This window comes from Oncorhynchus clarkii, chromosome 16 (assembly GCF_045791955.1).
Source record: "Oncorhynchus clarkii lewisi isolate Uvic-CL-2024 chromosome 16, UVic_Ocla_1.0, whole genome shotgun sequence".
NCBI classification, from domain to species: Eukaryota; Metazoa; Chordata; class Actinopteri; order Salmoniformes; family Salmonidae; genus Oncorhynchus; species Oncorhynchus clarkii.
The window spans coordinates 52,028,145-52,056,002 of NC_092162.1; the positions used below are offsets into that span (position 1 = coordinate 52,028,145).

At 43.6% G+C, this 27,858-nt stretch overlaps 1 protein-coding gene across 3 annotated transcripts; it reads right to left on the bottom strand.

Annotated features, from left to right (window-relative positions):
- Positions 1–134: 134 nt before the first annotated feature.
- On the bottom strand, positions 135–27,367 carry LOC139368692 (Rho guanine nucleotide exchange factor (GEF) 10-like b). 3 transcript variants are annotated; one of them, XM_071107891.1, is made up of 27 exons: positions 27,071–27,367; positions 24,138–24,201; positions 20,688–20,969; positions 20,491–20,518; positions 18,470–18,534; positions 15,765–16,064; positions 15,548–15,687; positions 14,437–14,517; positions 13,964–14,072; positions 13,254–13,435; positions 12,842–13,021; positions 12,550–12,666; positions 12,136–12,228; positions 11,020–11,190; positions 10,681–10,826; positions 8,831–8,985; positions 8,094–8,209; positions 7,816–7,943; positions 7,220–7,320; positions 6,925–7,046; positions 3,955–4,041; positions 3,530–3,750; positions 3,021–3,178; positions 2,584–2,726; positions 2,185–2,356; positions 1,748–1,873; positions 860–1,566 (listed from the first exon to the last, which is right to left on the bottom strand). In XM_071107891.1, exons 2-27 carry the CDS (start codon positions 24,172–24,174, stop codon positions 995–997), a joined length of 4,032 nt encoding a protein of 1,343 aa, XP_070963992.1. In that variant the 5' UTR covers positions 24,175–24,201; positions 27,071–27,367; the 3' UTR covers positions 860–994. The 3 variants fall into 3 exon arrangements, with proteins under 3 accessions (XP_070963994.1, XP_070963992.1, XP_070963995.1); XM_071107893.1 differs by lacking the exon at positions 14,437–14,517 and having other exon boundaries at positions 135–1,566; positions 27,071–27,358; XM_071107894.1 differs by lacking the exons at positions 18,470–18,534; positions 20,491–20,518; positions 20,688–20,969; positions 24,138–24,201; positions 27,071–27,367 and adding an exon at positions 17,186–17,258.
- Between the last annotated feature and the right edge of the window lie 491 nt (positions 27,368–27,858).

Here is a 27,858-nt window from a genome sequence, read left to right on the forward strand (position 1 = left end):
ACACGCACACACACAGTAGCACCATGTCCCCCTCGGTGTCCAAGACAATAATAGTATTCTGTTAGCTTGTATCTCAACTGCCTCCCCAAAGGCATTCACTGAGTTGGCAAAAATCAGCAAAAGAGCTTGTATCAGACCATGATCTCTTTATTCAAATAACAAAGTAACACACTGTAAACACACTGTCCAAAATAAGTACCTGTCAAGCATAAAGTAGCTGAGACATTCTTTCCCTTGGTGCTTCTTCTTCTTCTTCACATCTTCTGGATTATTGAAATGGAAAACAGGACATTAGACAAAATCCTCACAGAAAGACAGGACAAGATGTTATTACACAGTATGTTGATCATCAAGTTGAAAAAGTGGGATACCTGTCAGTGTACTGTATCTCTACTTTACATTAAGTTAACTGGTAACACTTTACATGAACGTACCCTTTAAGGTGGGGGGGGGGGGGTGTAAAGAGTTTAGAAGTACTTTATAAACATGCTCCCATACACCCTAACATTAACTGTCATGTTCTGTGTTAGCAACACACGTGATACACTGGCAATAGGAGTCAATTAGAGTGACAACAAGATAATCTAAATCGAACATTCGTAACTGTCACTTTTCAATCACTTGTCAATTATACTTTTTTCAAGAACGTGCAAAATGCAAAATCATGTTGAGTGAACCTCCTCAAATTCCATTTGACGGGACCCCCTGGTCTAGATCTGCCAGACTGAAGAAGCATCTGCTGGGAGGAGTGTGTGTGATGTCCTGAAACATGTCAAACACAGTTTGCAGCACACCACTACTCCCTCAGACTCCATCCAGAAATCCAACCACCAAGGTGGTAGAGGAATGTACCATCCTTTATAGCCCTTCATGACAGTCTAGTCACCCTGAATATATATTGTTTAATAGTCTCTTCTTCATAGAGCTAATACATCAGGCGAGTGGGAGGAGCCTGCGGAGCCAGCTCTCGTCTCGTCCAATCAGTCTTGTATCCTCATGGACTCACTGTTAGTGGGAGTTGCCAAACCATGAGCGTACTTTCATCTGGGTCCCCATTGGCTGCTATAGTCTCCTCCCCAAGTCGACGGAACCCCCTGCCTCCGGAGAAGACGGCAGCCGAGGTCACCTTGTCCTTCCCACGCCCCTCCCTGGCCGGGGGCTGCCCCCGTACCCATACCTCAGGGTCCTCGCTCAGCTCGTAGATAGAGCCGTCCTCAGGGCTGTGCTCCGGGGTCTCCGGTGGGGCGTCACATGGGCTCTGGTCGGGTTCGGCTGTCAGCAGCTTGCCGGGCAGCTGGGTGGTTGAGCGGAGGCGATACTGAAGCAGCATTCCTTTGGCCTTGGTGGGCTCTCCCTGAGGGGAGGAGCAGTCAGTTTGCGAGAGTGACTCCTGGGACAATTCATTCCTCGGCTCCCCACCCTCTCCTCCTCCCGCTCCCCCATTGGCCTGGTCGGCAGTCTCGCAGACAGAATCCCGTTTGAGCATGTCTGGGGACAGGGTGCTGGAGGTGACCACAAGGAAATCCACAGGGCCACAGTGAGCGTTTAGAGACGTCATCCCTTTACCTATGGGACAAATAGCACACAAGGCCTCGGTTAGAAAACACACAACTTGATTGGTGGGTTGGTAGGTTGATTTTATTACACAATTCTAATACATAATACAGCCAGTCACACCAATGCAATGGGAGTAACCGGATGCCTGTTTTCATGTGAAAACGTCAGTTGTGTCTGTGCTAAGCCTGACCTGTTATTTTGGGGATACCCTCCAGTTTGGGCACGGGCAGGGTGACGATGATGCCCTGGGCAGTGCCCACCCACAGCAGCCCCTGGCAAATGAGTAGGCTGGTGACCCGGACGCTGCCCTGCTGCCCTGGAAGAGAGACACAACCACCATTCTGTCACTTCCTCCTGTTCATGTCAACGTTACAGTTGCCCTCGTCAACATTTATGATCCATTCCTAGCCTCTATGCCAGCTTCTTGTGTATATCTGAAATTATTTAATAGATTATCACCAGGGGTTAAATTACACCTAGCCTTACATAGGGCAATGTGGAGCTAATACCAGTTTCTCATACCTGTATCCAATCCTTTTAGACCTACACAAGTGTCTAAGGACTGGTTTTGAATCATGTAAGTGAAACAAGTGGTCGGTAACCTGTGACCTTCTACACTGTACTTGCCTGGGCTGAGGAAGGTGGAGCGTGTGGAGATGTTGATCTCCTGCAGGTGCTCCAGTGTCTCCGTGTGGAACAGGCGGATGGATGAGCCCTCGGAGAAGGCCATCCACACACCTCCCCCCGCCCGCACCATGTGACTCACACTGACCAGTGGCTCAGGGTGCGCGTCAAAACTCTTTCAGAAGGGGAGAGAGAATTAGTGAATGAATGAGAAAGAGGTGGTATGATCCAGCGAGATAGGAGAGAGGTTGTCAATTCACGTGTCCTTTCCTTACTAGCTACAGTATCATATTACACCTATCCAATTCTTTTCGGGTCATATAGTCGCTCTGTCCCTCTTCTCTTCCTCATTCCTTCAGCCCTCTGTAAATGAGGGTGTATAGAAGGGTGTGTTTTGCCAACCTGTGTGTGGAGGCTGGAGCCCTGGATGACGGTGACGTGGTTGGCACAGCTGGCCCACACAGCATTCTCTAGGGTTAGGAGGGTGCGGATGGGGCCACTGCCCACAGTCACCAGCCTGCACGATTCAGGGTCCCACAGCCCCTCTGGAAAAAAAGAGAAAATGGTCAATGTTAATGATGGTTACTTATTTATCCATCACATTGACTTAACCAGGTATATTATTGAGAACACCATAGAGAAACATTATTATTATATTCAATTTAAGTCTATGAGAGCACTGTCCAGGAGGGTGTAGTGGTACAACAGCAGACTGAGAGGCAGACCTATAGGCCTATAGTATGTTCATCTTGATGTTGTCTTGTAACTTGTAATGGAATACCTTGATTATACAAGGACATGGCAGGATACAATATTATACAGTTGGTTTGCGGTCTCACCTCCACTCTTCCGAGCATAAACAGACACTTTTCCATTCCCCAGCCCAGCGAACAGGAAGGAGGCAGAGTGTTTCAGGCACAGAACTGGACAACTGTCTGGGTTGGAGAAGGTCAGCAGGCACTGGGTCGAAGTGTCCACGGTACCGTACACATGAATGCTGGGAAATGGAGTTCATGAGAAATAGGGTGACCTTTTACTAGTTATATGACAATGACATGAGGCAACTTGAATTCTACTGATAGAGTTGTGTGTGGCCACTTGGGCTGATACGTTCCGGTTTCTACTAACATTGATATGGACAATACAAAAGTCACAATGAACTGAATGGTAAATGTTAAGTCTGGCACTTTTTTCTGATTTGTTGGTTCCTTGGAGAATAGTGGATAACCAAATCCAAAAGGTGCAGCATGAAAAATTCAGCCATGTTCACTAAACACATGGGTGTCAGCATATTGTGTAAACTCATTCTGCAGTGTTTGCTTGTAGTACAGTACACACAATGACTCACTTGCCATCCTGCAGGCCTACACAGATGGTGTTGCCAGTCCTGGCTGTGCTCTTGACAGCAGCCTCCCCCTCCCCTTCCTCCTCTGTGGGACAAGGCTCCATCACGTGATCCAGACACAGGACTGGCGCCCCCATCTGGATGGACTTGACCATGCGCGGCATGGAGCGGTTCAGAGAGAAGATTTCCACTTGACCATGGTTGCGGTCACCTCCACTGGCCACCTGGTCATGACAGATACAGGATGTTAATGGGGCTAACCAGCTATCGAACACAGGTCTACTGCGTGACTCTAGATCACCTGAGCCCGCTGAGCAAAAAAAGAGCTAAAGCCTAGGCTTAGGTTACTCATCACATGAACCATTATAGTTAATTGGACCACCTTCGCTACACTTCACCACAACTCAACCACGGTTTGCAGTACTCACCCAAAGGTAGCCCTGCGGCAGAGAGGTGCTGGCTGCAGAGAATGCCAGCAGGGCACATTGGACCGGGTTGTGAAGGGCCGTCTCCAGCTACAGACACAACAAACGCTCACTTTTACCCACAGACCTACTGTACTCAGTTATATAGATACACGGAGTGTACGAAACATTAGGAATACCTTCTTAATATTGAGTTGCACCACCTTTTACCCTCAGAACAGCCTGAATTCATAGGGCATGGACTCTACAAGGTGTCGAAAGCGTTCCATAGGGAAGCTGGCCCTTGTTGACTCCAGTGTGTCCCACAGTTCTGTCAAGTTGGCTGGATGTCCTTTGGGTGGTGGACCATTTTTGATACACACGGGAAACTGTTGAGCGTGAAAAACCCAGCAGCGTTACAGTTGACACTCAAACCGGTGCTTTTGGCACTTACTACCATACCCCGTTCAAAGGCACTTAAATATTTTGCGTTGCCCATTCACCCTCTGAATGGCACACATACATGTCTCAATTCTCTCAAGGCTTACAAATCCTTCTTTAACCTGTCTCCTCCCCTTCATCTACACTGATTGAAGTGGATTTAATGTTTTGTAATCTCAATGTATATGTATTCGGAATTATAGACAATATATTGTATATTATAGCTAAATTCTCTCTATGAACGGGATATAACAGCAGCCCATTGAATGTTTTAGCTGACCGTTCCTTTACCTCAGTAGCTTTATAGCATTATAAGAACATTTCTGGAACATCCTGCTAGACTTGATGTTCAGACTCATGACAGCCTTATTCAAATGAAGCTGAGCTGTGGTTCTGGGTGCTAAGATTACACTCTGTGTAGTAAATTGTTTTGTTGAATAATTTAATCCAAACATGTATTTATATTTGCAGCTGAAGACTAATTAGATTTCCAATGGGGTTTGATTGGACGAGGCAGATGGTATTAGAGGAACAGGGATCAAAACAAATCAGCATTTTCTTTTTACTTACACACACACACACACACACACACAGAATGAAGCCATATAACAAGTTTGTTGACCCACAATAATGCAGCATATGGATGCAAATTGGAACATTGTGTATGTCCTCAAACAGAGTCTAGTCCATCGTCTCCGTATACCCTGCAGTGGTGTGAAGTCCCATGATAACTGGCATCTGCCACTGCTGCTGCATTTCCATACAAATGGTGTACATGTATATTTTCGCCAGGAGGAAGTTTTAAAAACGCCATCCAACACACACAAGCTCTCTTTTCAGAGACAGAGGCATCTGAATTTCAAATAGTTAAGATGAAGGGAATGGTGGTGAACAGTAAAAGAGTAAGAGCTTGGAGGAGTGGAGGGAGTGTGGATACCCTTCCAGAAAAGAACACTGGGTTGCATACAAAATGGCACCCTATTCCCTATATAGTGCACTACTTTTCACCAGAGCCCACACAGGGGGAATAGGGTGCCATTTTGGATGCATGCTGGTCTGTGATTTACTGTTTACTTGTAATTTATGCAGGCATAATTGTGAGAGAGCCTTTCCGGAGAGTCCAGGGGGGGTTTAGTTTAGAGAAACCAGCCGTTAGTCTTTCAATTTCAACTTGAAAAGACTACTTGGAATGCCATCCAGCATTTTCCTCGCTTCCTGGATTATCTTCAGGAGTCAATGGCCTCAGCCGAGTCCCCAGAAATAAGGTGCTTACCCTTTGATCTCTCCTTTATCCCTAGACACAGATACTATGAAAGCGGAAACTGAATCAGATTCACTTATTTTAAAGGTAGAGTATGACCAGCAGTTGAGTATGTTGATACGTTTTTGGCAGTGTGTGTTCAATCCTCAATCAAATGTATTTATAAAGCCCTTTTTACATCAGCAGTCACAAAGTGCTATACAGATAGCCGGTCTAAAATCCAAAAGAGCAAGCCATGCAGATGTACAAGCAAGGTGGCTAGGAAAAACTCTAGAAAGGCAGGAACCTATGAAAAAACCTAGAGAAGAACCAGGCTCCGAGGGGTGGCCAGACCTCTTCTGAAAGGGGGGGGAACTTAGATTATCACTAGATCGGACTGATGACATGACTCCAGATTGAAACAAACTATGTCATTCATTTTTGTGCATCTTTTAGTGGAGGCTGTGGGTGATCTCTTTGCTCAAAAAATGAAACAGAAGAATAATAGTATCCCATCTCCTTAACAGGACATGTACGCACGCACAAGCACACACTCCCACAGGCTTTTACAAAAAGTTTACTTTCAACTACAACTGCATTATTCTAATATAATGAGTAAGTTTGGCACATTCAAGGTGCCAACAATGCATATTGCATGTCCTCTTCAATCCTCATTTCTTTAACCCTGCCAGGCAAACTAAGGGGGTGTGTTAGCATGGCATATCATTACACCTTTCATCTCAACATATTTGATTTTTACTCAATAATGGCTTCTTTTGTGACAGCTCAAAATACTGCTTTAAGTTACGGTGCAGATTTTTTCTCTCTGAGTAACGGAAATGTGCCGGGGGAAATGCGTAGATGAGACCAAGACTTCATATCATCATACCAATCATAATATAGATGACCTCAACTCAGCAGTCTTGAAATACAATCAAGTGTCGGTCATTGCAATGGTAATGTAGTGGTCCCTTAGATGAGCAAGGACTGCTGTTCTCCTCATGTGAGTGAAGGATTGCATTTCCTTTATCAAACAGCTTCCATAATCTCATCAGTCAGCCTTATCCAGCTCAGCTGCCAGGAGACGTAGCAGAGACTGGCAATGAATGAGATGGGACTATAGCATAAACTGCTAATCATAGCCTGTGACACACAAAGAAACCCCAGTCACACTTCTTTGAGTGGCAATTATTTGATGGTGTTCCGATTCCCGTTGGATCAAGCCAACGCCTGCTACCTCTTGCCTCTGCTCTCCGTTCGACAGCAAATCCAGCACTGTATCAGACACCTTCCTCTCAGCTGTAGCTGCTTACCTTTTGGTCTTGTGTTTTGGAGGAGAAGATGGGAAGTCGGCAGGCTAGCAGGGGACACCAAAATGGATGTCTAGTCTTCCCATCATCCTCTGCAAACACCCAGCCTGGCGTGTTCTCTTCCCCTGTATCAACAGTGATACGTTTAGTTGTACACCTCTGCAACATCCTTTCCCAGTGGACAAATTATGACCAATATGCCAAAAAGCGCCAACATTTATTATTTCTGTGTTATGAGTCCAAAGCTAAGCTAGGTTTGCTATAATGTTAAATGGCATTGTTGGAGAGCTCGACTTACTCTTGGCTATCTTGGCGAGGTGTAGACGGTTGACCCAGGAGATCTTGCTGAGGGGACTGGGAGTGTTGAAAACCACCATGAAACTGACCGGTCGTCCAGATCTGAGGAGCAACAAAATGCATGCATTAACATGTAACACACGTGCATGAACACAGACAATCACTACGAAGGATGGTGTGGATGGGAGAGGGGGTGTGAGAGGGACTTCATGAACATCCAGACTACCCCTCAGCTCTCCCTGATCTAGCCCTGTCCCTACTTTCTAGGGCTATGGGCTAGTGGATATCTTTGTTAATGCTGGACCTTGAATTGCTTCAGTAGAGATTGAGTTTCAATCAGAAACATGAATAAACGTGTAAGCTCTAACTGCCCATTTTGGCATTTAAATGGAGAGTTGTAAAGATTCCAATATCAAACCACACAGGAATAGACTAGAGCTGAGAGAGTTCCATCCACAGCTTGGCAGTAGAGGATGAAGAATGTGCCAGGCCTTGCCACCCACTCCAAGCTGCCCTGCCATCTTCTTACAACCTACCCACACATACACCCCCCCCCCACACATACACAGGGCCCCAGTTAACCTCCTGGGCACTCACTTGTCAGGCTTGCCTGGCACAGCCAGCCGCAGGCGGCACTTGTTGGCACACTGGATCTGTTCATCTTTGATGTGGATGAGCCTCTGCAGTGCAAGGCACCAGTCCTGCCCTACTGTTGTGTTCAGGTTCTGGAGAAAAACACAAAAAAAAAGAGGGTGGTAGAGGGATGGTATCACATGATAAACTGCCAATGTGATACTGTCTGTCCAGTTGGAAAGAAAAGAAAAGTTGAACAGTTGAAAAGAAAACGTAGGTGTGCGAGTGTGTGTTTCTCTAACCTGGTAGGTGCCTTGTAAAGTCCCCACCAGCAGGGTGATGTTTTCAACCACATACAGGTCGTGTTGTAGCTCCTCCAGCTCCTGGTACAGTCTGGGAGGGCCCAGGAACACTTTACCTGGCACATACAGTCACATCTTCACTGTCTGCGTCATCATCACCATCCTCCATCTCATCCTATTCTTACTCCTCTTAAAGCAGGCGTGTCCAGTCTTATGTACAAAGGTCCGTTGTGGTTGAAGTCTTTCTCTGTCGTACATCTGATTCAACTAATTCTCTTTCTTGAGGTGTGGACTGTGATCAGTTGAATCAGGTGGCTGGAGAAAAAGACGACACCTATACCTGCCCTTTGCGGTAGGATATCCTGTCTCTGTCACCATCATTCTCTGGCATTTCAACAGTTAGGAAATGTCCTGCTGGGTTTCTCCACCAAAAGACTTCCACAGTAAGTTAACTCCAAATGAGACTGAACCGCAAAATAATACAGGGATGTTTATCTCAGAAATGAGACCGGAGGGACAACATCTGAACTACTCCCAGAGTGTTACAATGTAGCCTCTTTTATCACTCAATTATGGAACTGAAGCCTTTAGAGAGATTTCAAAACTAGTCAGTTCCTCCCAAGCAGGTACCCGGTAATAGAGTGGGAAAAGTTGCTTTTCATTACAATAGTATCTTGTCTTGAATGTGAAAGTGTACAATGCATACTTTTTTTATTGAACTGAATGTGTGTTCTTACCTGGAACATTAGCAACGTTTGGCCGTTTCCCAGTATCTTTGCTCTGGAAGCTCTCCTGTCCCACCTCTACTACCTGCGTCTGCAGCAAGGGGGCACTCCACTTCACTGTGTATTTAGGACCAACGGGAACTAGACTGCTGATATCAGGGGGACCCCTAGTGGAGGAAACAGGAACACATTTCACTGGCCTGAACATAGAGATGTTCCCAAAACTTGTTCTCAATGGCGCCTCCCATGCTGTCCAAGAAGCCGTCACTACAAATATATTGTCCTCTCTTTTTCCATCTCTATGGGCCTGAACTATAAACAGGTTGGTTGTATAGCAACAAAAATGATGTGTGTGCAACTATGGGGCAAAACAAAGGGTTGGCTTAGATTGTTGACAACATGTCAATTATATTTAGTCTCCAAATTGTTTTTGAATACAAATACAACTCTTGAGCAGTGGTTGTTTCACAAATACATTGTTACAGATGTTGGTTAGTTAGCTATCACATTTTTGCCATATTAGCATAGACATGACATGAGTCAAAACAAGACATGGTATCAATAACAGCGAGCTGAAACGAGCCACCTGCGATTCTCCACATGGCAGCTTCTTGTCATTGTTGCTTGTTATCTGGTCGTTCAGAATCTTAACACTGTCACACTGGCTTCTGCCTCGTCGATGCGTGCATCATTTTTGTGAAAAAAACTTTGAATGTAAGAGATAATGCAAATGCAGTTCATTCTCTTGGTTGTTGGTGCATTGGGGGGGTTCTTGGTAGTGGGGAATGGAATTGCTTTTCTTCTGGGGGGGGGGGGGGTGACTGTGGGAGGGGTCTCGAATGATTGAGGGACAGCTACTGGGGAAAGTGGGGGGGATCTTGGAGGGTTCGGGCTTCACAAGATTGTGATCGTCAAAAAGGAAACTATGACATATTTTATATCACTATCATGCACACGCACCCTCACCCTCACACATAAGGATGGCTCTGTTGCGGAAAGACTGATACATGTTTGATAGTGTCTTGATGCTGTATTGTTTGTCCTTCATGTTCTAATACTTTAATGTTACCCCTTCCTTGTGTTTTATGTAATAAATAATTATTTAAAAAAGAATAGAAAAAGAGATAATGCAATCCTAACAGCAATTGAGAAATCCTGTTAAAAGTGTCAAGGCTCTTTGAATCAACAGCATGAAAGGAGGTCAAGGAATACGTAATGCAATTACAGTCCTTCTGATAAGTTGAATCCTTCTCCAAACACCAGCACCCCCTACTGATTTTCAGGGCACGTTACTAATCATCAATCCCCATAATTGTGCATGAGAAGAATTGTGATCTGTTCCTCCGGAAATGTGAAAGTTGGGGGCAAAGTTGGCATGAGGCATGAGCCGAATCAAGTAGGGTGCAACAAATAATTTATCAGGCTCTCTGATCAAAACTGAGGTTTTGAAGCGTAAAGTTGCAATACATTTGGGGGAAAACTTTACCTTTGTTCATTTATGACATTATCAGTGCCATGATTCTCATATCTACAATAGTTGTGTTGGACAAGATGGAGAAAAAAAAGAGTTGGTCGACATGAATACACAGTGTGGTTGTCATTCCACAACATGACATTAGACCAGTGGAGGCTGGTAGGAGGAGCTATAGGAGGACAGGCTCATTGTAATGGCTGGAATGGAATAAATAGAACAGAGTCAAACATGTGGTTCCCATATGTTTGATGTGTTTGATATCGTTCCATTTATTCCATTGCAGCCCGTCCTCCTATAGCTCCTCCCACCAGCTTCCTCCGCATGAGACAGTATGTCTCGTACATAGATGATCTATTTCTATGGTCTCATCCTGGTAGTGCTGACTCACTTGACGTTGATGTTTGCACAGATGAGGGTGTCGTTCAGCAGGAAAACTTTGCGCTCCTTGGACTTAAGGACCTGTCCTTTCTCCCCATACACTGTCTCAATCAGTACCTCACACAGTATCAGCTGCCTCTGGTCTGAGTTCAAGAGCTATAGAGGGGACACAAATATCACACATCACACACACACAACACACTTCCTCACTTACTCTTACACACAATGGAATTGACTAAAACATTTGTTTTTCAAATTTACCTTAAAAAGAAAAGATGTTGTTTCGAGAAAGAAAGACAGACATTGGAAATCATTGGTGGTGTCTTTAGCATATGTATATACACGTCACCTTGCTCAGTTGACGGTCACCAATGCTGCGTGCCAGCTGCTGGATTTCAGCGACCTGGTCAGCGACTCGTTTCTGCTCGTTCAGCCTCTCGGCCAATGTCTCCAGCTCAGTGAGGGCCAACTGCAGGGGCAGGCGGTCAGGGTGGGCCCGGGGAGTGTTCTTCAGCATGTCCTGAAGGAGGGAGGGAGAGAGCAAGTGGGGGGAGAAGGAGAGAGAGAGTGTGTGTGTGTGAGAGAGAATGAGAGAGAGAGATAGAAAACAGTCTTTAGTAACAGAGTATTCGGAAAGTATTCAGACCCCTTGACTTTTTCCCACAATTCCTTCGACCTCATAGCTTGGTTTTTGCTCTGACATGCACTGTCAACTGTGGGACCTTATATAGACAGGTGTGTGCCTTTCCAAATCATGTCCAATCAATTGAATTTACCACAGGTGGACTCCAATCAAGTTGTAGAAACATCTTAAGGATGATCAATGGAAACAGGATGCACCTGAGATCAATTTCGAGTCCCATAGCAAAGGGTCTGAATACTTATGTAAATAAGTTGTTTTTAATTTGTAATCAATTTGCAAAAATATCTAAAAAAATACTGTTTTCGCTTTGTCATTATGGGGTATTGTGTGTAGATTGATGAGTGAAAAAATGTATTTAATCCATTTTAGAATAAGGCTGTAATGTAACAAAATGTGGAAAAGGGAAGGGGTCTGAATACTTTCCAAATGCACTGAAGGGAGCCACATTTCACTACAAACACTCGCCCTCTCACTTCCTCAGGGGAATCCTATGAGTTCATTAATACTAAGAAAGCTGTCTGGGTTTCTACCTGACATGCTTGGCAGAGCACACTATAATAAGGCCTTTTTCCAAATACATGTTTATGAGAAGGTTTTAAAATAGTTTAGTTTTTTCTTTGTTCCTCTTCTCGACACATGCTTTGTTCCATGGAGCTTAATAAACAATACTTCAACATAATCAACACAAACTAAAATGGAAGTAAAGATGAGTAAATGTTAGTGTACAGCCTATAGCATATATTTATATAGATCATGAACAAGTATTATACATGAATCTTCAAAAAGATAAGATGCTTGTTTTTGCTGTGTCTTGGTACTAACCTGTAGCAGCAGGATGAACTGAGGGAAGCGCTGGATTGGTTTAACCATAAGGCCATAAAGAGTGATTCTGTCAGGACTTGACACTTGCTTCTTCTGTGGGGGCACAAGCATAGAGGCCAAGTCAACAGGGAGGTCATTACATCGTCTCTAAGAGGATGATATACAGTATATAGTAGCCCTGAGATGTCAAACACATTCTCACTTTCAAATTCAGAATTAACCGTCTGGATGCGAATCTGACTGACCATTTCACCAAATGCTACAAGAAAACATTGAATGCAAATAGATGCCAAACATTTAACTTATTGCATACAAATAGATGTACTGTAGCAGCAAACAATTCTACAGCCTTGGGAGAGGAAAGAAGTCTAATTCATTGTAAACTGAATGATCAAAGAGGAGAGAGTAGGCCACCTTGAGAAACTCCAGGAAAGCTGGCTTGGAAATGCAGGCTTTCTTGATGAGCGCCATGGCGTTAGTGAAGTTGTTGACGTAGTCGCTGTACACGTCTAGTACCATTGACTTGGAAAACTGTGGAGAGAAAAATGGATGCAACATCCAGTCATATAATATTAGTGGAAGGATACATAGAAAATCTATCCTTTCCTTCTAAGTATTCCAACAGGGCCGTGTTCATTTGCGTTGTGTGCCCTAATGAACTGGAGCCTGGTCCCTGCACTTGGATAGATCCATCCTCCATACTGACCGAGGCCACAAAGAGGTCTCCGATCTTCTCACTGAGGTCCCACTCGGCCACACGGGATGCCAGGGCGATTTGGAACATTGAGTGGCACTGCAGGATCTCCCGCAGCCGGTAAAATATGGGCCGCACCTTCTTATCGCTCAGGATCCGGGCCTCTGGCTCAAGCAAGGGCTTCTGGTACTCCTGAGAGCAGCAAGGAGGAGAACCAATCAGAGTGATGCTCACTGATATCTGGTTAGCTGGACTCATCATCAGTGTTAACACCTATCCAGTCAGTTCAGATCTACACAGGTGCTGCAACCAGCCACCCGGAGGATGACCTCTGAAGTTAATGTCTGTGAATCAAAATGACTTCAGACTGTCTGGGTATGGTTCAAATTAAGTGTTGAAAAAAAGAACAGTGGAGGTCACTCACCACTAAGATTCTCTTGAGAGAGTCCACATAACTCCTCTCACTTTGTACAATGGAACCAACGATGTGGCGTCTGATAATCTGTTGGGTGCTAAGCCCCTTTGGCATAGGGCTCAGCTGGGGCGGTGGGTGCTTCACTTCAGACACCATCACGTCCAGATAACCAGCGTCATCATCACTCTCCTCTGTATGGTGACAGTGACATACCTTTAAACTCATTTGCCTGTCTACCAATACTGCTCTGTTCTCACATGGCCTGAGGATATAGTGTAGCCCCAGCCCAGGGCCCTATTCATTAGGGAATGCAAATGTTTTGCAATAGAAAACATAAAATATGTGTTTCTTATTGAACATGTCAAGGTTGTCCCCGTATGTTTCAATCCATTTTCTACCATTTGGTGCCCAATGAATACGACCCAGCCCTGGCCTTGTGTCCTTGTCTGTGGTTGTCTGACAACTTGATGATGGAATTGACAGCCCAGTGCCTACCACAGCCACCTCAAGAACCGAATGAGTGACGTGTTAAATCTCTGATAAACTTCTTTGATAACTGGGACATTTCACTTTTACATTTGTTTAACCAGCATTGACTAGTGATATTGACAACAACAACGATGCTAAAAACCATGACAATATATGAGCTATGACAACTGACATTAACCAATACATACTGTGTTTAAAAAGAAGAAGCTGGTAATAATAATAATGCTTACCCGCGGTTTCTTTTTTCTGCAGGAAAGAGACTTTACGCATCATAGCTAACTTTGTCTTTTCCAGTCCGTCCTTGGTGCCATTTCTCGCTGCTTTCATCAGCATCTGGACCTGAAAGAGAAGTGAAGGGGAAAGTAGAGAGAGAGAGAGACACACAGGGTGAGAGAATAATGCTCTGTAAATATGTGAGAAAAGAGAGGAGACACCGCAGAGCTATGCTTCCCCTTTAAAGAGACCACATCAACCATCCTTTGACCAGAGCTAGGCTAGTCGGAGGCTGTGTCCAAAATGTTTTACACTGCCTCCTATCCCTTTTGACCACTTGATACCCAAACAATCCAGATAACAATTATAGACTAGTCTTTTCACTTACCAGCAGTCAAGGCAGGTAAGAGAAGGTAAAGGAGCCAGTTAAGAGAAATGGGACACAGTCGCTGTTATACAGTATTTTTACTCTACAACAATGATTCAGTACCTTGAAGTCACAGCTGCGCATGGCCAGATCCTGCTTGGTCTTGGCACAGCGCTCTTTCAGTCGCCACATATCCTGAGAAAGCTAAGTTCATCGCCATGCCAATGCCCCCGACCCCACAAGCAAGGTGGAAGGACAGGACAACAGATCAGGTGAAGGGTTAAGGGAAAGAGAGAGGAAAGAGAAGGATAGTCAAGGCGAAAGCAAGAGGCAACCAGTGAAATCACAAGATGTGAAAATGGTTGACAAAATTATGTCAATTGAAGGTAGAACAATGATTGGTTTCAGAAAGTACAGAGAAACTCAAATCTGTCATTCTCCTTAGATAGTCATTATAAAAATACATTGGTTCTATTTGTTGAATTGTCTTATTTATAGTATTTCATTCAGCAAGCAAAGACAAGACACTTTTGTTGCCTTCCCTTAAAAAAAAAGAGACCATTTCCCCTTGCTCCTAACCCACACAAAATATCATTTCAAATCTCCAATTAAACCTTTTTTTAAATGTTGAAAAACCTTGTGATAAAAAAACAACAACATACAAGCATATCAACAATACCTCATATTATAAGAACCATACTCCTCCTGCCTCTTCAGAAAAACATATGTTAAATCAACACAGATTCAGGGAAGAAAGAAAGTTAAGCAGCAGCAGTGGGAGGAGCAGCAGTAAGTGGATGGACAGGGAATATCCAGAGAGGAAGAAGAGGAACCAAGAGAGACTGCTGACAAAGCTACTAACTACTGAACCCACGTGTATCACTTCCTCATCCAGCGAGCAAGGCAGTGCATTTAAACCAGCTGTGTACAGTTCCTCCTCAGTATAAACATTCATTCACTACATTACCAAAAGTATGCTGGGGTCACACCATGAGAGGGCACTAGACAACACCACACACAACAAACTACTAAACTATACCATGTTGTTCCTACATGTATTGTTGTCTATAGGTATACACTGTAAGTATACTCTAGGGTCCCCCAGCTGGTGGCCCATGGGTGTCATTAAATAATTGTAGCAAGTATTGAGCAAAAAGGTCTGAGCAACAAATACAACACATAATATAGACATTGCAAAAGCAGCAGAGTGGAGTATACAAGACAGGAGGCTTACCTTACTACTGCTTCGGGCAACAGTGGGTATTTTGGTCTCGCTGTCTGACTGCTCATCATAGCTCTCAAACTCACTGTCGCTCCAGCCGTTGTTGGTGCCATGATGGCTTTCTGGCCTCTGGACGTCCTCGTAGATGTCATCTGACACAACAGGGGAGACATTAATCACACACACAAACAAACATGCATCCATGCACAAACACAATCAGAGTCCCCACCTTCCAGAGGAGAGAGGAGGCTCTCACAGGGCACGTCATCATAGATGACCTCTGGACGACTGGTCCTAAAGATGGCCTCTGGACTAGTCATGATGATGTCATCAGGGCTGGTCGAGTTGGTCATGTCATGGCGGAGGGTTGGATCGGTCATGACGTTATGGGGACTGGTGGGGCTGGGTGGGCTGTCTGTGCAGGCCAGACCATCTGGACTTTGCAGGCCCTCCGGACTAGACACATTTTCATTTTCAGGACTTGCTGCATCACCTGGACCTCCTACATCAAGAATAGGGGGAGGTTTCCCTGGAAGAGAGAAGTGCACCATTCCAACCTTAGATAATTGGCTAAAAGGCTCAATTGGGCACTAATACCAGTCCCAGGTTTATTTTGCCGTAAACATAGTAAATAGCAAAGTAACCAGACTAAAATGGTGGGTAGTAGGCCAATAGACTACGCTCAAGGTTACTACAAGATTACCAAAGCAAGGTCACTAGAAGAGACAGAGCAGAGGCAAGTCAATCTGGTGTACAATCCCACTGGATTTTCCTCTGCAATGGGTATCGTGGGCCACTTTCTGAAGAGTATGCAATCATGGCACATCATCATCATCATTGAGGACGTCACGTACCAAAGCGAGGCGTCTGAGGGAAAGTGTTTATGCTGGCAGGAATCTGCAGGGTGACCGAAGGCAGCTGTATCTCACAGGCATTTCTGCCCGGCACCAAGAGCATTAGAGACAGGAGTCTCTGAAAATCTCAACCATCCCTACGAGCCTGACTAGTGTGGGGCGAATTAGCTATGGTCCTCTCAGCGTGGAAAAGTATGCCCTATCGATGAAGAAAAGGATTCATGTCCTGGTCAATAAATACTCTCCCATTACAGAGGTGAAGGTGGCTGAATTGTAAAGTGAGAGATCTCTGGCCCCTGTAAGAAGTCCAGTTGTATATCTAGCTCTAGAGCACATGTTTTGTATTTATATTAGAGAGTATTCAGTTTGCCAAGGTGTGTAATATGTTTCATATCCAATAATGAGGTTTGCACAGAGAAAATAGACATTGCAAACTTTAACCCACACTTACCTGTATAACTAGGGATATCTAAAGAAATAAAAAGCATGACCAAGAAAGACAAATTCCCAATTTCCAATATTTCAAAATGAATTTTACTAGGGCTTCATTGGGTAGGACGTTGCTACGCTGGGTAGGATTGAGGTTGAGGTGATACTGACTAGGGTTGCAAAATTCCAGGAACTTTCAATAAATTCCCTGCTTTTCCAGAAATCATGGTTGGATGATTCAGGGTATTTATTGAAAGTTCACGGAATTTTGCAACCCTAATAGTGACAGGTGCCTTATACTAGAGGAGCTTAGACTGTGGGTCACGTACAGGGTGGCTAAACTAGACTAGTCTGGTGTTTAATATACCTTTATGCAGTCGCAGAGTGAGCTCTGAGACCACACTGAACCACTCCTTGGCTGAGGTGGCTCCATACGGTGCCTGAACTGAACAAATAATGCACACACTGCTGTGAGGACACACACCACTGAGATCACACATACGTGGAACCCGGATATCTCATATATATACACACACACACACACGCACGCGTGGGAGAAATCACACATGCAACTGAGATCTCTCATAAACATGCGTACGCACACACAAAGCGGACAGAGAGACTCTGCCTATGAGAGAGAGAGACTGCCTATGAGAAAGAGAGACTGCCTATGAGAAAGAGAGACTGCATATACAGGGATTTGTAGCCTATCATGTACTATTATACTCAAATAGATGTCTCTGCTTTTGAGCAATGATTACTCTGTACTTGATTAATACAGCCTATATTTGTCTGCAATTGATTGATAAGCCATCCATTTCCATTGGATGGATAAGGATCTGATTGGTTAAGTGTGATTCTGGGCTGGTGTCCCATGCAGTGCTGATGTCACATTTTTATTTTTTGTTTCACCTTTATTTAACCAGGTAGGCCAGTTGAGAACAAGTTCTCATTGACAACTGCGACCTGGCCAAGATAAAGCAAAGCAGTGCGACACAAACAACAGAGTTACACAAACAAACATACAGTAAATAACACAATAGAAAAATCTATGTACAGTGTGTGCAAATGTAGAAGAATAGAGGGGTAGGCAATAAATAGGCCATGGAGATGAAATAATTACAATTTAGCATTAATACTGGAGTGATATATGTGCAGATGATGATGTGCAAGTAGAGATACTGGGGTGCAAAAGAGCAAGAGGGTAAGTAATAATATGGGGATGAGGTAGTTGGGTGTGCTATTTACAGATTGGCTGTGTACAAGTACAGTGATCGTGCTACTTGTGACTCAGTATGATTGTAAAAGTAGGGAAGTGCACAATGTGTGACACCACAGCCCTGCTGAAACAGGGTCACAGACCTGTCTGAGTGTCTATGTGGTCAGCCTTTAAGATAGGGGTGTAGTAGCACTCATTCATAGATCCTGCTGGAGATGGCATTGACAAAGATAAGTGGCGAACATTACAATGTGTACTGGCTTATGGCATTGTATCACACAAAGTCAAATTACCAGGGAAAGTTGTCTCAATAGACTATAAAACAACAAGGAAATGTCAGATGTACTGTATAATATGATTACACTCAGAAGTAACATGTACAGTGGGCCTTGGGCCTACAATTTGAACAAAGCGTTCAAGAGTGTCCCTTACCTTCATAAATGCTATTTCTTCTCCCAGAGCCCTCTGTGTCTCCTGACAGTCCCAGCTCAGAGCGGCTGAAACATTGACAACAAATATGGGCATCAAAAAATCTGGGAGTGACACTGCTGCCATGGGTGGTTAATTAAGGGGAGATGTCATTTGAGCAGTAATTGATGTCACAGATGACAATTAATGTATTCATTTATTTTTATTTTACTAGGCAAGTCGGTTAAGAACAAATTCTTATTTACAATGACGGCCTACCCTGGCCAAACCCTGACACAGACGACGCTGGGCCAATTGTGTGCCGCCCTATGGGACTTCAAATCAAGGCCGGTTGTGATACAGCCTGGAATCTAACCAGGGTCTGTAGTGACGCCTGTAGCACTGAGATGCAGTGCCTTAAACCGCTGCGCCACTCGAGAGCCCCAATACAGTGGACATTGTGGTATATAACATTACAGTGGACATTGTGGTACGTAACATAACATTACAGTGAACATTGTGGTGTATAACATAACATTACAGTGGACATTGTGGTGTATAACATTACAGTGGACATTGTGGTGTATAATATAACATTACAGTGGACATTGTGGTATATAACATAACATTACAGTGGACATTGTGGTGTATAATATAACATTACAGTGGACATTGTGGTGTATAATATAACATTACAGTGGACATTGTGGTGTATAACATAACATTACAGTGGACATTGTGGTGTATAACATAACATTACAGTGGACATTGTGGTATATAACATAACATTACAGTGGACATTGTGGTGTATAACATAACATTACAGTGGACATTGTGGTGTATAATATAACATTACAGTGGACATTGTGGTGTATAATATAACATTACAGTGGACATTGTGGTGTATAACATAACATTACAGTGGACATTGTGGTGTATAACATAACATTACAGTGGACATTGTGGTGTATAACATAACATTACAGTGGACATTGTGGTGTATAACATAACATTACAGTGGACATTGTGGTGTATAACATTACAGTGGACATTGTGGTGTATAATATAACATTACAGTGGACATTGTGGTATATAACATAACATTACAGTGGACATTGTGGTGTATAATATAACATTACAGTGGACATTGTGGTGTATAACATAACATTACAGTGGACATTGTGGTGTATAACATAACATTACAGTGGACATTGTGGTATATAACATAACATTACAGTGGACATTGTGGTGTATAATATAACATTACAGTGGACATTGTGGTGTATAACATAACATTACAGTGGACATTGTGGTGTATAACATAACATTACAGTGGACATTGTGGTATATAACATTACAGTGGACATTGTGGTATATAACATAACATTACAGTGGACATTGTGGTATATAACATAACATTACAGTGGACATTGTGGTATATAACATTACAGTGGACATTGTGGTATATAACATAACATTACAGTGGACATTGTGGTGTATAACATAACATTACAGTGGACATTGTGGTATATAACATTACAGTGGACATTGTGGTATATAACATAACATTACAGTGGACATTGTGGTATATAACATTACAGTGGACATTGTGGTGTATAATATAACATTACAGTGGACATTGTGGTATATAACATTACAGTGGACATTGTGGTATATAACATTACAGTGGACATTGTGGTATATAACATTACAGTGGACATTGTGGTATATAACATTACAGTGGACATTGTGGTATATAACATTACAGTGGACATTGTGGTGTACTGTATAACATTGTATAGCTAAGTTGATCAATAGTGTTTGTGACACTGAGCAGTAAAAGTGACTAGATTCTCCTCGGAGTTAATGATCTCTAGTAACTTATGAGAACATCTGCTACTGTTTAACTTCTGCTCTCACCCAATTGAAACAAAGTTTGGGAAGAAATTGTGATGATATTACAGATAAGGTGTTTGAATAAATATATGAATGGGTTTTGTCGATACAGTTTAAGTCATTATAGATATAAAAGGTAAATATCCTACCCCTCAGGAGACCTTCTTCCAGCCATCTCTGTGTAAAACAAAACATTCACGTTTAGACTAAGTTATTACCTAGATAAAAACAATGCAGTCAATAGCAGTCTCATTCTACAAGCTTATCAATGATAGCATGGCAGAGCTCACCCAAGCAATTATGAATGAGATCCAATGGGAACATGACCATGCTGAGACAGACTCACCTGAGCTATTGGAATGAGGGAGTGAGTGCATGCTCTGGTCCTCCTTTCCAGCAGACGGCAATCCATTGAGCCTTGGCTTTACTGTTGGGTCTTGGGCAGAACTAGGGCCCATTGTGTTCCTTTTTGATGCAAGTCCCGCCATCACAGTGGCTTCAAAGCCCTTGGCCATGGTAGAGACAGAGTTCGCTGGTGTCGTACTGCACTCTTCGTCACTGTTGTCAAAGTCAAACTTCATACCTTCCTCTTCCTCCTCCATCTTAGAGGCCATGTTGGACATAGGCACTGGAAACATGAGGGGAGAAAGTTAAACAAAATGAGACGTACTGTTACAAATTACAATTACACAATGCATCTTCAATCATTCCGGAGACAACACATTATTTCCAAAACACTGCAGTGATCTCATATGTTGTCAGTGTACTATTGACTACCAGCGCATTTGTTACTGATCAGCCTTTTCTCTCAAAAAATACTGTAGGTCTAAATGAGGTATTCTCACACTAAGGCAAAGTATTGGGAAGATTGAGGTCTGCAACAGCATTTACAGTATACAGTGCATTCTGAAAGTATTTCCACATTTTGTTACGTTACAGCCTTACACCAAGATTGATTAAATAAATACAATATCTCATCAATCTACCCCATAACGACAAAGTGAAAACAGGTATTTAGACATTTTTACAAATGTATTACAAATAAAAAACAGAAACACCTTACTTACATAAGTATTCAGACCCTTTGCTATGAGACTCGAAATTGAGCTCAGGTGCATCCTGTTTCCATTGATTATCCTTGAGATGTTTTTACAAGTTGATTGGAGTCCACCTGTGGTAAATTCAATTGATTGGACATGATTTGGAAAGGCAAAGATCTGTCTATATAAGGTCCAACAGTTGACAGTGCATGTCAGAGACAAAACCAAGCCGAGAGGTCAAAGGAATTGTCCATAGAGCTCCGAGACAGGATTGTGTCGAGGCACAGATCTGGGGAGGGTACCAAAAAAATGTCTGCAGCATTAAAGGTCCCCAAGAACACAGTGGCCTCCATCATTATTAAATGAAAGAAGTTTGGAACCACTAAGACTCTTCATACAGCTGGCCACCCGGCAAACTAAGCAATCCTGTTGGAAGGTGAACCTTCGCCCTAGTCCGAGTTCCTTAGCGCTCTGGAACAGGTTGTCATCAAGGATCTCTGTATCTCATGGTCTGTGTAGACAGGTGTGTGTCTTTCCAAATCATGTCCAATCAATTGAATTTACCACAGGTGGACTCCAATCAAGTTGTAGAAACATCTCAAGGATGATCATTGGAAACAGGATGCACCTGAGTTCAATTTTGAGTCTCATAGCAAAGGGTCTGAATTCTTATGTAAATAAGGTATTTCAGTTTATTTGTAATAAATTTGCAAAAAATTCTAAAACCTGTTTTTACTTTGTCATTATGAAGTATTGTCTGTAGATTGATGACAAAATATTTAATCCATTTAAGAATAAAGCTGTAACGTAACACAATATGGAAAAGGGGAAACGGTCTGAATACTTCCCGAATGCACTGTTGGTGATTTATATACTGTGTTATATTTTAATGCTGGGTTGGAACAAAAGCCTGTACACCTGGTACTGTAGCTCTCCAGGAACAGGGTAGGTGACTATAGCATTAAACACAATGGTCTAGTCCTGCCATACTCAATAGGCAGACTGCGTCACTGCAGTTTGCATCCAGACCCAGAACAGGGTCAAAATGGACCGCGGATCCCGACCAAAATAAACACCAAAAACATTTGACTTCTTAAGCCTCCCGGCAGTCTCTCATTTTATTTTTTAAATCATGTGTTTAATGAAAATAACTCAAATATATTTTCATAATTTCCCTGCGCCTTGTTTGGTCCTGGAAATGCTCAGTCTGATCGTGTGGGTGTAATGAAACAAATTTGAAGATATTTACACAGCCCTGACTGGCTGAAAGGATGGCTTAGAGCCCACCCCCTTACACAGATGAAAAAGTAATTGGTCTATAATAATCAGATCACATTAGAATGTCATGATGTGAGCCAAAAGTTCCATCCTACCTCAAATTCAGTGTTATTTCGAGGTTGTCCTTGTCCTATTGCGCTCTAGCGACTCGTGGCGGGCCTGGCGCAATGCATGCTGACACGGTCACCAGGTGTACGGTGTTTCCTCCGACACATTGGTGCGGCTGGCTTCCGGGTTAAGCGAGCATTGTGTCAAGAAGCAGTGCGGCTTGGCGGTTTGTGTTTCAAATTGTATTCGAGTACCACTTGTCTAGCCGCTATAGGTCTAGCGGATTATAGGTCATTGTGGTGCCAAGTCTAATAAGGAAAATAGTCGCTGGGAAGGACTAAACCTTAACATATGGTAGCATTTCATTTTAAGGAGTGTAGCCTATGCCTGGATCTGCCTGACAGTCAGAATCAAGCAGGAATAACGTCACCTTGCTGACTTGCCTGGGATCAATCAACTTAGACATATAAATCCCAGGACTCTCAGCCCTGTAGATGACAGTGGCTAACTGACTCGCCACGCACTGTTATTCTGCTCCATTAAACCTTACCCTGTCTAAAAAATTATTAAACTTCAACAGGTACATTGATGCTAAGTTTACGGCCATCCTCTTTCATGCCACAAAAAAATATATAGGAGCAATGAACATACCTAAAAGAGAAGCATGTCATGTCAGGGGCCTAACATTGCTCTGGCTAGTGCATGTTAACTGCACGTACTCCTATTCTCTGCAGGTGGATTCGTGTGGAGGGTGAGACATATGGCCTGGGTGGCAGCAGGAGTCCTTCTGACGCAGCATATGGTCAGTAGGCTAAGACCCCATGCCGGGAGCTCTCACCTTTTCCCCTAGCCCACCCCTAGCCATCCCCTAGCCCTCCCCTAGCCATCCCCTAGCCATGAAGGGATTAAGTAGCTCCAGACTGGAGCCTGTTAGCTGCCAGGATGTTATCAGCACTGCACTCTGTTTGTCTGGGACAGGTTCCTTGTTTATGTTTGAGTGTACAGATTCCTCAGGTAGCACTTAACACTAGTACTGCCGCTGCCACTGCTATGTCACTGTGTGGCTGCTGACCTAATTTAATGGTAAAACTCACAAGTCAATGTTTGTCTCCACATTGTTACCAAATAGGGTTTGTAAGGAATGCTTCTCAGATGGAACTTCTGCTTGAGGAAGCCCAAATAGATTCACAAATCCTTTATCACACATGGACATACAGTATGTACATTACTACAACCTGAACCACCTACCACCCGCCTCTGTTACATAGTACTAATCGCTTTGTAATTGTATATAAATGGGGAGTTGTTACAGAATAGTCCCCATAACTCTTGTTTATTTATGACTGTTTTAATAAGATTTGACGTAAATCTCCTCTTTGTAAGGCAGAAATCTACAGCACATAACGATACTGACGAAAGTAGAAACTCACCTGAGGTTGGAGGGGGTGGGGGGGGTGGAGAAGCCATTGGTGTACTCTGTGGTCACATCAGCCTCTGTAAAAACAAACCAACCCAATGAATCACTGAGAACATTCTTTAACCTGATACGATGTGACAAAATGTCAATATCAGATTTGCTCCAATATAGATTTTTTTAGGCCATTGGACTTTTGGGTCTATTGGATTTTTGGGTCCGTTTCATAATGACCTTTTTGAAAGTATCAGCATAAAAGTTTGTTTTTCTTATAAATATCCATAAATGTTACATCAGTGACTTATGGTAACATAGTTTTCCAGGGCTAACTATCCAGTAAATAACTCCATGAAAACATATTGCTGCATTTCATGGTGACGAAACTCTGAACAACTCACTCACATGGTCTGTAATAGTTTCGACACTTCACCTCTCTCAACCTCTAACCTACACTTAGGAAGACAGCCTGTGAAGACTAGACTGACCAGACAGTTTATTAGGTACACCCATCTAGTACCGGGTCGTAGCGCCCTTTGCCTCCAGAACAGCCTGAATTATTTGGGGCATGCTACAGGGTATTGGAAAAATTCCACAGGGATGGTGGTCCATGCTGATGCGATGGCATCACGCAGATGCTGCAGATTGGACAGCGGTACATTCATGCTGCGAAGATGCTCTATTGGGTTGAGGTCTGGGGACTGCGCAGGCCACTCAAGTAAACTGAACTTGCGGTCATGTTCCAGGCAATGTTTTTCCACTCTTCAGTTGTCCAGTGTTGGTGATCGCGTGCCCACTAGAGCCAGTAACTTCTAGGTTTTAGCTGATAGAGGAGTGGAACCCAGTGTTGTCGTCTGCTGCAATAGCCCAACCGTGACAAGAACCGATGAGTTGTGCGTTCCGAGATGCCGTTCTGCACACCACTGTTGTACAGCGCTGTTATTTGTCTGTTTGTGGCCCGCCTGTTAGCTTGCACGATTTTTGCCATTCTCCTTCGACCTCTCTCATCAACGAGCTGTTTTCGCCCACAGGACTGGTGCTGACTGGATGTTTTTATTTGTAGCACCATTCCCGGTAAACCCTAGACACTGTTGTGCGTGAAAAGCCCAGGAGGGCTTCCATTTCTGAGATACTGGGTCCGGCAATCATACCAGACTCAAAGTCGCTAAGGTCACTCGTTTAGCCCATTCTAACATTCAATTGAACAGTAACTGAATGCCTTGATGCCTGTTTTATATAACAAGCCACGCCTGTAGGAATGATCCATTTTTGTGAACGTACCTAATAAACTGTCCGGTGAGTTTATATGTACAGTACAAACACACACGTACACCTTGCGACAGTTCCTTGCATGCTCACAGTTGACTGTTCTGCCATAGGCTACCTGCGTGTGTTACATTCTTCAGATGTGTGTGGCAGATCCAGACATGCAGTACAGACTGACTTCACTCAACTGTGATCTGGGCAAGGCAGGCAGAAACTATAAACACATCATAATACAGGATGACTATCATCTCAGGCATGAAAGATCATAAATGCTCCTCATTAATGATTAACAAATCAAAATGGCTCCCAACTCGGTGGACCTTTTAATTCTAAAGACACACCCACACTGTGGTCAAAGGTCTTCATTCAAAGAACGCTTATCAAAACAACTAGCGGCTGTAGCTGAATGCAAACACTCTGATAAATGAAGGTGGTAGCAGCGTGCTGTTCGAGGGGGCGTATTGAACTTCTAGCTCTCACACTCCAGGGAGGGTCATTCCTGGCCTGTGTCCCAAATAGAATATCATTCCCTATATAGTGCACTACTTTTGACCAGAGACCATAGGCCCACAGGGCTATGGTCAAAAGTAGTGCACTATATAGATAATAGGGTGCCATTTGGGATACAACTTTGATGAATAATTCACAAGGCTATGGGGAGAAGGACGCCCATAGATGGAGCGGTCTTATGAATAGACCCCAACGGAGAGAAACCTCTGATCTACAGTCAGTCTGAGAACAGCGCATGGATTGTTTGGCTGAAGGGAACCCCAGTCAGTGACTGACTCCATACTCCCACACCAAGGACATTACTCAATCGAAACCTCTATCCCGGTTTCTGGGATGTATGTCGCAAACATCACTGCCCCACTGTAGCAAGAAAGCATGTAAAAACTACTGACAACATGTGTTACAGCGGCAACACTGAAGTTTTAATAGTTCATACATGTGTCACTTTTAATATTGATATCTATATTCAACTAGCAGATTAGTTGTGTTGGTATTTAAAGTAATAAGGGTGGTTAATGTATTTAGTCAGCGACAAGAGATTGGATTACTATGCAATAGTCAGTTCTGCTTGATCAAACATAAGAGTCAGACAATACTGTGGGAATGAAAAATAATCTGCATCATTTTATGACCAGCAAGTGAGTATTACATTTCAAAATGCACCACATAACATTGCAACAAAATATGCCCACACATGAAATTTCCCAGACTTTACGAGAGCATGTGACAGACCACATGCATCAATAAAGGTAATAGCTGTTCTTATAGCAGGTGCTGCAAACTAAAGTTTACCATGTCATCCCATCTAAAGACAAAAATAATATATGAAACTGTTGTACTTTATGTCATTACACCTAGACTTATCTCCCTAGGTAAAACCATTGGATATTTTAGAAGATACTTACACCTCTCTCTCTCGAGCAGTCAAAAGGAGTCAACCTCAGGCATTTAAAGACCCTGTGCAGTATTGCAGAATTTGTTATCTACAATTTTTTCAGAATGCACTTCTCCTCAAAATGGGTTGCTCTGTAAGCTTTTCAAGTGCACCAGGTCACTCTCCTGAAATCTGGAGGTCACACACCTCCCCATCCTCCATAGTGGGGTCCAGGCTTTGTTGCAATGTGATGATGCAGAGAAAAAGAGTGTAATGGACAGCCAAAATCAATGAGATCTCACCTCCTTGTTCTCTGTAAAGATTACCACCAGCCAGCCGAAAGCCTTCCTCCAGCCCTTAATCCCAAGGACTCTCCTCTGCACACCCCCAAGTGTTAACAACGAAGCCGGTTTGTCGAGTCTGCACCATCCCTAATACCCTCACTTGACTTGATGACCAAGCCCCTTCCCTTGAAGCTAAATCAAGGGAGGGTTGTAGATGTCCTCTGTATGGTCCACTCTCATAAAACAGGGTTAGCTCTGAGCTTCTGGCTCTTACCAAACAAAGGCTGTCACTAGTTGCTGCTCCCACACTAGGATCAGGAAACTCCTCTCTCTATGCTTAGTGCTCTCGCTCCCTCTCTCCCCGCAGTGCGTTAACCGGCTCTTGATTGGCTGGTGGGGTGTTGAGCGCATTTATGCCTCTCGTGTAGGGATGTGCCGGTTAACGCACTGCGGGAGAAGAGGGAGGAAAAGGGAGGGCGGTTGAGCGCTAAAGCATAGAGAGAGGAGAGTTTCCTAATCCTAGTGTAGGGGTAGCAACTATTGACAGCCTTTGTTTGGTTACAGCCAGAAGCTCAGGCTAACCCTGCTGTGTGAGAGTAGACTGTACAGAGGACATCTACAAACCTCCCTGGAGAGCAATGGTTGAGTTCGTTTTGCATGGCCCGGTGCCCCACGTGAGTGGAGATTTTTCCTAAGGACCAGTGATATTGTCTAAAATGAGCAAACCCCGCCTACCCGGGGCATATACATGTACACATTACCTCGACTAACCTGTACCCCAGCACATTGACTCAGTACAGGTACCA